The following is an 11,323-nucleotide window of genomic DNA, read 5'->3' as shown; positions in this document are numbered from 1 at the left end:
AACTGAGCCTCTAGACATGGCAGGAAATGTACACAGGGAAGTCAATGGCCGTCTCTTTCACCCTATAATGTTTACATTAGCCATTTTAAACATACCAGCGCATACCACTTCAGGCCTAGTACATGCAGGAGTTTCATTCAAGTCAAAAGCGTCTGTAGCGCTAACACATCATCAACTGTTGAGGGGAAGAGCATGGAAAATAAAGATGAGGGGAAAAGTGAAGGAAGTTTTTCAAATGAACAGAGTCCTCTTCTGCAGTTTCTAGCCAAAGTGAAATTATAAATTCCACGCAAGTAGCCCTCTAGGGAACACTTTCTTGAGCATGCATCCAAAAATGCTTTAGACAAGGATGTGGAAAGTACTCCTTCGAATCCTACAAGAGATCTACTCAGATTGTTGAGGGGCACGCTAAATGTCTATCAGCACTGTTTGAGTGTTAGATAAAAGAAATTTTTTGTCCCACAAATATGTTTATACAGTTAAGTGTCTTGTGTTGAGAGTTACAGAGTAATTATCGTGCATATCCAAGCACACTGATTGAAATCAGGCCCTATCAATAGGTCTCTGCATTAGTCGAAGTGAACAGCTGCTAATGAAGCCAACCACAACGTCAGGCCTGTTTGAGATCAGTGAGAGCAGCATCCTCGCCGAATCTCCAGCAAGAAACAGACTGAGCGTGAGGAACAGGCTTTTGTTGACGTTACGGTTCATATGACTGGTTGAAAATGGGACGTGCTGCCCAGAGAAACGTCTGATAAATCTCCCGAGTATTGATCCAGGGCCAGCGTGTGTGTGTGTGTGTGTGTGTGTGTGGATGGAGGAGGGTAAACACAAGGTCTTCCATCTCCCATACAGTTTATGTCGTTCAGTGAGGCCAGGGAGGTTGCGGAGAGGACCGGAATGAACCAGAACAAAACATCGCTACTCAGTCGGCTGAATTCATTTTGCTATTGTACAGCGCATGACAGTGATCAAGTTATTATTACATTAGTGTTTTCCTGTCCCCTCAAGGGCCTCTGAAAAGGTCCTTTCATTCTCTGGCTATCAAGACAGCACTTACTTAGATAAATGTATGAATCACCAGCAAATAATCATGTTCAAACAAATATGGTTTTGTTGCTCACTGTTGGATGCTACAGAGATCAATAAATGTTTTCTCTAGTGTTGCCAAGAGCTTTTGCCAAGAGGTGGTGACACAGAAGGCCAAAGAGGAATGAGGTGAGATTCCAGTAGCCCAATTTGTTTAAGGAGTTTGTGTCTTCTCTGTGAAGGTAACCAAATAAGGAGGTTCGCATTCCAAACTAAACTGTCTGTGAGATTATGACCCACATGAGGTCCTCATGGATCCCTACTGACTTCAGCAGTGACAGGAATTCCATTGAAAAGTTTTTTTTTTTTAACACTAAGGTTTAAGTAGTATCTTTGTGAAGAGGCCTCTCTAAATCTTGCATTCAGAGTTAAGTGATCTGGATGACTGTGCCGACAGGTCAGGGCACCATTTCTGCTTACCATCTTTGTGGAGGCGTCGTATTCATTGTTGTCGTCCAGGTGGCACATCCCATCGTGCGGCTGAACCAGGCCTCCTAGTTTGCCATCGAGAGCAAGATGGGGCACGTCATCCGTGGCAAACACGAGCAGGTGATAGGCCTCCTTCCTCCAACCGATCTGCTTCTGCAGAGAAAACACATGCACATGCACACCCACCAAGGCTTAGGGATTATGCTCTCAATTACAGTCTAGAGTCTTTTACGTTCTGAATTGCACAGTATACAGAGAACAACTACTAGGAGTGGTGCTTTCATCAGTTCACATTTCCTGGCGCATTTTTAAGGGCTGACATTCTAACATAAGACAGATTTCTCAAACAAAGTGATGAATAAACATACATTCACACAGTAGAACAAACGTCCCTGCCCTCACACAGTCTGCTAGCTGTTACTACTCTAATCAACCTACACCACTCTACCGCAATTCATTTACAATTAAAAATCGGTGGTGCGAGATTGTCCGCAAATGCTTCCTAAGTGCATCAGGCGGAATACGAACACCATTCAACAAACAAAAAGCCATTCCATTCTTCCGAGCAGTCTCTGACTAATGCAGTCAAACTAAACAATCTTGACCTTTTCCCAACCACGTACGTGGGGAGAGAGTTACGGAGAGACTGGTGGAATACATACTATTCCAGTAGAGTAAGGTTATTAGACAAGAGGCGGTTTGCGAGGGATGTTTTGGATAACAACACTGCAGCTCTGAAAAACAAAACAGGCTTTCTCTCGCCTCCCGAGAACCCCATCAGGTTCCCAGTCTACCAGGAGGACATGATGAGACGTGCCACAGATGGGCCCTCCTGTTTGTTCAGCTGGACTAATCCCTTTCTTCCTGTGTGGAGCCTGTGTCTTCTGTCTGACTGAAAATGGCTAACAGCCATCATCATCATCATCATCATCATCGTCGTCGTCGTTGTCATTATTATAAGCCCACAAGTTGTGGCACAAACATTGTCATGATTGACGTCACATCTCACCTTGCAAACGGCGGCCTGTAGGATGGCGTCGAAGCCGCCCTCTGGGGCATCCCTGTTGCGGGAGACCATCTGCTTCTGCACCTCCTCGTTGAAGCGATCCACCTTGTCCGTCAGCGAGAGGATGTGGCGGAACCCAAACGAAGGCACACACGACGGGAACAGTTTGTATCTATGGTGACCGAGAGAGCGAGGAAAACAATTACAAAAAATTCAAGTGACTGTGGTTTGGTTTTTTTTTCAGTGCAACTGTCTGTGCCACTAAAATGATTATGCGTCTTGAAACAGGTTATAAGGAGACTGTTGCTGCTCAATGAAAAACATCCTTTCCCATTATTAGCATGACACTGTAAGCCTAGCTGTAAACACACAAACAAATAAACAAACACACACACACAATATCCTCCATTCCTCATCAGAGGTGCACAGCTCACGCATGAATGAATACTATTTGATTATATAAGACTGAATGCAGTAGAGACATAACATGGGAGGCTTGCCATGAGGATGAGGAGCTGGGATCTGTAGGCCGCTGCAGTCATCTACCTTTTTAATGGCTTATTGCTGTGTGGCGCAGTGACTGCCTCACAGGCCAGGGCATAACCTAGTTGGGCACTGAGGCGTAATGGCAGTAGGTTGGCGCGGGGTTATCTAGCCCTGGAGGGGTGGGGGTGGGGGTGGTGGGCAGGAGTACCGAGCTGCAGCTTTTTCCAGGCTGTTCTCCATTCACAGTGCATCACCACCAGCCCCCACGCACAAGCATCCGCATCGCTGACACGCAAGTCACTGTTGTGGCCAGAGGCCACCCTGATCCACTGACAACAAAACAGGCTTGTGAGGCTGTGCATTTTGGATGGAGCACTCCAAACTAAACTATCCTTTTCTGAGAAGAGGAACACAAAAGGGATGTTCTTCTTGAGGCAGCAAAAAAAAAAGTCTGGGAAATTTAGTATCACTTCTGATTCTTAATGCACACTTCATATCCTTACAATGTGGAAATGAAACTTATAATCAGCTTGACTTGATGTGCATGCTGACAAATACTTGCAGAATCAACAAAGAGTAAAAGTTGTGAGAAAAGGTAATGCCTCACAAATAGCTAGACAGGGAAGAATGATGGTTAGAAGGAAAACACTCAACGGATTCTACCCACCCTTGGCAAGGGTTGTCCCGATACTTGGGCGCCGTGTAAGAGAACGGGGAAAGGTTCTTGTCCACGAATGACCCAAAACCTAGCCGGAAGTTGCTGGTGAGTTTGCGCATTTCCTCTGCCAACTTGGTGCCCAGATTGAGGATGGTGTCCAGGTCGTCCTTCATGGACAGCGAGAGGTCCATCAGGTAGTACAGATCCACTGGGTAGTCCTCCACCGGTCGCACCTGGACCTGGAATGAAGTCGGGTCACCTGGAAGACAACGTGCCCATTGGAACCATAACTATCAGAATGTTGTCAAACACCGGCAGCCAATAACTTCAAGCTGAATTTCAGCTTCTGTTGTCAACCTTGATCAAATCAAAGCCAAGTAATTCACTGATCCAGACCATTTCATGGACTTGCCACTTTTTCAAATAGGCACTTCCAGGCACCAAATAGACATTTATTTTTGCCAGGGCATAAAAAACAAGGATACTTGAAGGACAACTGCAATATGCGGCAGCCTTTGTGCTGGCAGACTCACGGTTATGGGACAGACACCAAGAGAGAGAGCATACCGGGCCGGAGGTTCAGAGAGATCCTTTGAGGCTGTATCTGGACAACATCAAACTGAGTCTGACCAGAGCTCTTGGAGCTCAGTGGTCTGCTCAGTTCGATGCTTGCTGTGCTGCTCGGGCTTTCAATGAATCTTACATCACAGCCACGCTTCTGCAGGTTCTGGCTCAGGTCACAGCGTGAGGTCAAAGTTCGTGTCATTCCAAAGTCCTATTTAAAATAATAACACTGTTAGTTATCATCATACATGGTGTCACAGAAGAACCCTGAAAGAACCTAGGCCTTCCATGCATCTTAAGTAGTACAAGATTGTTATGGATGTTCATACAGCTAATTTCCCAAGATTTCGGTAGAGAAAGAAATTACCCAAGTGGGTTTTTTCAAATGGTACATCAGGTTCACAGCGCAGTTCACATGCCACACTTACAATGCTGTGTTTATTTTGATGACCACGCGAATAAGAATGCATGTGCCTACCTCTTGAGCGCACCAGGCGCAGCTCGGGTGAATGAGGAGACATTCTTCGCAGGATGTGGCACTGCCACTTGTGCAAACATTAAGACCTGGATGGAAGAAATGAATAACACCATAGAAGCAGTCATACATAAGTACACTTGGAGCATTGATGCTTAAAATCAGCTAACCTACAGACTGTTTGGAGGAAACCCATCACAAAACCGGTAGCCTCAATCTGAAATAATAATGCTCCGAGTCTTGTGGTATGGACAGATAATAGGCTAGAGGTAGCCTACTATTCTACCTAAGGTTGAATTAGTCTAGACACATTTTAAGCTCAGTATTTGAAATCTCATAGATTCCAGTGCCTAGTCGTGTTGCCGGAGATGAAGTTTAAATCTTACCTTTAACACTGTAAATAAATACTTCGAACACAATCCAGGAAAAAGTAGAGTGAAACATGAGACTCCACATTTTTGCCTGTTTAAATAACTCGAATAAAATATTCGGATTTACGTCCAATATATGCGACAACGTGGTAGGATCCTCATCCAACAGGATAAGTCACATCAGGCATTCTCTCTGCCCTGTCGCTCTCTGGAGAACGCTGAACCCATCTCGGTGTCCATCCGCTCCGGCAAAGTAGGCTATTATAAATTCATGTTAGCAAAACGCAATGAAGAGCAAACATGTACAAAAGTGTGTCGTGGAAATAATGAACTTTATCGCCCACAAACTCTGGTTTTAAAAGTAATCCAAGTGATTTCAAAAAGGCTAGAGAGCTACCATGTTGCGGTTCGAAGAAACTCCGTTACAGTTGCCATTCTAAAAAGTAAACGCCGAGTTTGTATTATGCATGCAGTCTTTACAATTGTGCAATCCGTTATTTCTTGGTAAGCTTCCCAAAGGAAAAATCGTCAATTCCGACAACGATTTACCTCCATTCTATTCCTGTTGTCGCTCCCGAAGTTTGTGCACGGCTCTGCGCGTATCCACAGACTCCGCCCATAGGCGATGAGGGAGGGCAAGATAGACGAAAGCGGCACTTTAACCCTTTCATTTGTTTACCAGATTAGACAAACATGCTAAGTGGAGGCGTTACATAGGAAATAAGAGCCTATTTCAATCACAGTCTAATTCAAATGAAAATGTGACAATGTAGCAGTTTTCCAAAATGTAGTAGGCTAGGCCCTTACGGGCACGCTACAAATTATGCTAGCCTAATCTAGCCTACAGCCAAACAGAAACAATAATTGAATCAACACTTACGTTATAACGTAACGTTATAACAAGGCCGATTTTGCTGGCGAAGTGGGAAATACTATAATCTCTAAATGTATGTCACAAATGTACTGATGGACAAACAAACCATTTTTAACTGGTTCCCAAGTAGCCTATAGCCAGTCTGCTGTTGCGCAAAGGTCACTTACCAGTCACGTGACAATTTACAGACCACCTGTTGGGAAGTGATTGATTTGGGGTAATGTGGCATAAAGAAATGCGCAAAGTAGACTGCTCTAGGCCCTCAAAAAACAATGTCTTCAGGTGTTGACAACAAGGGTCACGTAAGTCCGAGCAGTGAGCACCAGCTGAGATCCACCCAAGCGAAAGCCGATTGTCACCTTTCAATACCCTTAGAGCAAAGGTGGACATTGGCTTTTGACAAGAGAAGCAACTAGACAAAGCTGTAGCGTTTTTGTCACACTTTGACAGGTCTCTCTAGGAACCATACTTAACACATATAGCCTACCCAATCTTGACTTGGTAGTATAGGCTGTAGTTTTCTGTGGACATTGCTTGCACTGCAGATATGAGTAAACAGACAGTGGCATAAGGCTCAGATGGGGACCACCCCCAAACCGAAATGTTTGTGTCCATCTCCATTTCCAACAGCTGGGTCCCCTGAATCAAATCAGGTCCTCCATTCACCCATTTTCTGCCTAGGCTACTTCAGACCAGACAGAACAAAGAAGTAAACAAACATTTTGGCGCCATCTAGTGACCAAATAGTGACATATTTTTAAGGTCCCTGCAGGTCTAGTCACACATCCCATTACTCCAAATAACTTAAAAATGTTATGTATGTTGCAGAATATGCATTTAGGATATGCTTACATATCCTGGATATATGGGAATTCTGATAACACTCACAGTATAAAATGTAAAATTACTTTAATTTCAGTATTCTTCAAATTCAGAATGGTCCAGATAACAAAATATTGAAACATCAGAACAGTGTTTCTTGTGGAACAGTGTCTCATACGGAACAGTGGAACAGTTTTATGAGGAACATTAATAAGCTACAATTAACAGTAATGTTCTTCGGAGCCCCTTCCTAACCTTCTAGAGCGTTCCCACCCCTCTCTATCCAAACCACCCCTCACGGTGATACTGAGGCCTTGACAGTCAGGAGGTCAGAGGTCATCTCCACGATGGTGCGCAGCGGCAGGCCGCTGAGGGAGCCGCGGTGTTGGGCCCGGAGCTCCAGCAGCGCCTCCACAATCTTCTGCCGGGCCACCAGCGGGTGGCGCTCTGACAGCCGTCCCATCAGCGTGTCGAAGCTGCCCATGGCGGCAGCGTTGGTAGGCGGCTGCTGTGGCACATAGGTGCCAGTGGCTGTGGGCACGTCGCTGATGTTCACTAGTTTTTCTATGTGGCAGCGGCTTGGCTGGTAGGCAGAGACAAAAACAGATACAAGAGATCATTGGTGTCAGTATATGTGTGTGAAGAATGTTCCATATGCCCTAGAGCATTACACCAGAGACTTTCTAATGAGGAGACACAGCACTCAAAGAATCCTCCATAGAAATGCATGGGGTTAGTTCGTAACAGCATTATGGCGGTTGTCTACACATACATCCCACCCCTTCCTGTATGCCTTCCCATTCACTTGGATTGGCAAATAGCTGCCAGGAAACTGCCCGAAGTGCATTTCCAAGATGGCCACCGAGTCGGGGGACTTGCCTATAAGGACTTTGATAATACCAAAGTCCTTTTAGGCAAGTCCCTCCACTCGGCGGCCATATACCAACGTTTTATGGGCACTCATCGGGCACAGTCTTTGGGTCGAACTGCGCGTGCGCAAGGCTTCACGACACCAATCTTGCTCCAGCGGCGAGATCACAACACATGATTGGCACAATATCTTCACAACACACCATATGATTGGCTCAATGTATTCACATGTCGACGTTTTGCCGAGGAAGGGGTGGGATATATGTAGACAACGGCCATATTGGCGTGACAAACTAGCCCCATGCATTTCTATGGAGGATTTTTTGAGTGCTGTGTCTCCTCATTAGAAAGTCTCTGATAATACTAATTTTGCTTGATCATTCTTTGCATCCACATGAAGCCTAAACCTTAGTTAATTTATGTGGTCCAATATCAGTAAGGAACACAGAAGAGGCTGCTTTCTCACTCACTTTGGGGGACATGTTGTATGGAGTGCTTGTCTTCACGCCCCCAGGCTTGGCCACGTCTCCTGAGGGTGCTGGTGTGGGGGCAGAGGGAGCGTGGGGCTTCTTGAAGGTGTGCTCCCCCTCAGGGCCTGCTGCAGGTAGTCTGCTGATGCGCCTCACCTGGACGGGCTGTCCGTGGATGGAGGTGCCGCTGAGCTCTCGCGCTGCCGCCGCAGCATTTTCAGGAGAGCTCACCGTCACTTTGCCACTCCTTTGAAAGAAGAGAGAAGGATCTGATACAATGCAGTTCGCAACTAAAGTGGACTAATACCGATGTTAAACCACCGAGTTCAGTTAAGATCAAGTTAATGGGCGTCAGCGGGATTATTTCAAACAACAACATTTACCTGGAAGCGTTTGTCATTGTGAAGCAAGCTTCTCTGGGCTGGTATTTCTCAAATAGAAACAGCAGATCGTCCTGCAGAGGGAGAGAGGATTTAACTTGAGGCTTTGCTGACCTCTGGTGGCAGTAGATGAGCCATGCAGCCATTTGTGTATAGGAAACACTGGCAATTTACAGACAGTAAGAGGGAGCGCCCTGTGTGAGGGCAAAGGGGGAAACAGACAAAGACAGAGAGAAAGAAAAATAAAGAGAGAGAAGGAGACAGAATAAGAATACCTCCGTTATATCTTGATGGAGGTCCGTGATGAAAACATCACAGCTGGAACTAATGTTCTTGCCGTCACCATCTGCCACTGTAACAGGAAGAGAGTCCATGAATCAAACAAGCGTAGATTAAACAATACTATTTGAAGCAGACCAACACAGACAATCGTACATTTTTCGCGTCTCTCACTCTCAATCGCTTTTCTCAGTCGCTCCTCTTTCAAGCTTTGGCCAGCAGCCCCAAGATCCTCCTCTGCATCGTACCAGGCCTCACTAACCTCACCACCACCTGTAGAGATGAATATAAAGGAATCAAGTTCCTTAGAGTAGCTATGTCTAAAGCCCTTGCTTTTGCTTAGAGCACAACTCGCCAGGAGGCTTCAATATACATAATAACTGTAACACTTCAGTCAACACCATACAGATGGGATATTTCATGTTTGGATGTAGACTGCATCTCTTACCAGGTCTAGAGGAACCTGATTTCCTCTGAGTCTTCAGAGAGCCCACTTTGGAACTTTTAACACCGTGTGGCTTTGGATGGGCCTCTGCAGCCTTGCAGATTGCAATCTTCATAAAAATAAATATATGACATGAAAATACAAATCTAAAGAAGCAACATCGGTAACCTTAAAAAAACGTATATACAGCGGGGAAAACAAGTATTGCTTTTCGCATGAAATTTTCACCGGACATTAGTATTAATTTAGTATTAATCCACACATATATAAACATCCAAACATTAATGTCTAAAAGTAGTGTTATGAGTAAAAAAGTGGAATGGCACAGGGAAAAAGTATTGAACACGCTAAGAAAAGCAGTACACAAAGGCAAGGAACTACTATAAGTAGTTAGATAAATTATCCCTCCTATCTGTGCAAATTGTAAAAAATATAAGCTGGGTTAGTACATACTGGTGGGCTATAAAAAGGTTTTTTGTTACCAAGGTGTCACACAAGAAACATTTCATGATGGGTAAAAGCAAAGAGCTCTCCCAAGACCTTTGCAACCTTATTGTTGCAAAACATATCAATGGAACTGGTTACAGATGCACTTCAAAACTTCAGAATCATCCAGCAAGCAGTATTGGAGCCATTATCTGCAAGTGGAAGGAACATCACTGCATCATGAACTGGCCATGCAGGATCTCCTTGCAAGATTTCTGACCAGGAAGTCAGAAGAGTAGCCCAAGAGCCAAGGACCACTCTGAGAAAGCTCCAGAAAGATTTGGAGGCAGCAGGTACAATTGTTAGAGAAATTCATAGGTAATGCACTCCACCGCCATGCCCTCTATGCACGCTCATCCCGCATTCCTCTGTTGCTGAAGAAAAACATGTCAAAACTTGTTGAAAGTTTGCTACACATTTGAACAATCCTATGAAATACTGAGAGAATGTATTCTGGTCAGGCAAGAGCAAAATGAACTTTTCGGATGTCACACTACACACCATATTTGGAGGAGAAATGGCACTGTGCATCACCCTAAAAATACCCTACCAACAGTGAGGTTTGGAGGTGGTGGCATCATGGTGTGGGCTGTTTTTCATCTCATGATACTAGCAGACTTCATTCACTTTGAATAGGGTTGGGTATCGTTTGGGTTTTATCCGATACCGGTGCTAAAACGATACTTTTAAAACGGTGCCAGTGCCTGAACCGGTACTTTGTTTTTAAAATATTTTAAATTAAAATGGTCTAAAGCATGAATTGCTTTTTTTATTGATGAGACAAATTTGAACATGAAATTAAACTGTTATATTCAATTTACTATCAATATCTCATTGCTCCTATGAATAATACCGTAAAACTTCAAATAATCGCCGAGTCCCTAAGAGACGCCTGTCTCTTTTAAACGCCTGGCGTGGCTACAGGTTTGGGTTAAAGGCCGGTCTCCAGTAGAGGCCTGGTCTGTTTTTTAGTTTCGGGTTGTATTTAATCTTCTAAAAACCGTCAGATCGTCTGTTTAAAGATTCGCAATGACACGAAACCATTACAGAAAGGAGGTTACAGCAGTGTGAATTAGGCTAGATGTTACACGTCGTTACAAGCCGTCGCAAAGCATTCACATGTCTGGTCACAGTTGCAAGGTTTTAGAATGTTTTAGAATCAAGTTGCTGCTCATCTCGTTGCGAATCTTGGGTGTGATTTGGGCTTAAGTATGGTGCAGACTGCGCACGTTATGATTAGATGGCATTGCTGCGGTGGGAAAAACTAGAGTTCCAAATTGTATAACTTTTTTTCCAATATGAACTATGCCTATATGTCCCACTTTGTCATCGTTCAATTCATCCCTTGTGTTTAAAATTTGCGGATAGTCCGATGGTATTGTTTTTATGCTGGCAACAAAACACGGTTCGCGAACGCCCACCGCGCCGCACATAGCCCATTGATTTCCTATATAGAGCGGCAAGACGTGGTTTACGCTTCCGCAATGCACCTTGGGAAGGCGGCGCGGCCATTCGAACAGAGGCGGCGCGTCAAGATGTTGGGCTCGGCTGAACTTTATGCAAATGAGAGCGGTTAATGCGAGGCGGTTAGCCAATGAAAGTACATCTTCGGTAAACAA

The 11,323-nt window shown here is 44.7% G+C and overlaps 1 protein-coding gene across 1 annotated transcript in view; it reads right to left on the bottom strand.

Moving 5' to 3' along the window:
• Nucleotides 1–5,662, bottom strand: part of itgb5 (integrin, beta 5) — a 47,586-nt gene extending 41,924 nt beyond the window's left edge. Inside the window, exons 1-6 of the mRNA XM_076264010.1 lie at nucleotides 5,094–5,662; nucleotides 4,711–4,796; nucleotides 4,236–4,443; nucleotides 3,678–3,927; nucleotides 2,528–2,696; nucleotides 1,510–1,671 (exon numbers count right to left, since the gene is read on the bottom strand). Coding sequence (XP_076120125.1) covers nucleotides 1,510–1,671; nucleotides 2,528–2,696; nucleotides 3,678–3,927; nucleotides 4,236–4,443; nucleotides 4,711–4,796; nucleotides 5,094–5,163 — 945 coding nt within the window. The 5' untranslated portion in view covers nucleotides 5,164–5,662. The remainder of the gene's footprint in view (nucleotides 1–1,509; nucleotides 1,672–2,527; nucleotides 2,697–3,677; nucleotides 3,928–4,235; nucleotides 4,444–4,710; nucleotides 4,797–5,093) is intronic.
• Between the last annotated feature and the right edge of the window lie 5,661 nt (nucleotides 5,663–11,323).

The sequence above is a fragment of the Alosa pseudoharengus genome, unplaced genomic scaffold (genome assembly GCF_046254945.1).
Source record: "Alosa pseudoharengus isolate Yale_2024_CS ecotype anadromous, Long Island Sound unplaced genomic scaffold, YU_APseudo_1.1 YU_APseudo_1.1_scf_3, whole genome shotgun sequence".
In the NCBI taxonomy this organism is placed as follows: Eukaryota; Metazoa; Chordata; class Actinopteri; order Clupeiformes; family Clupeidae; genus Alosa; species Alosa pseudoharengus.
The sequence above is the reverse complement of the archived record's forward strand: the minus strand, read 5'-3'. Positions and strand labels throughout refer to the sequence as shown.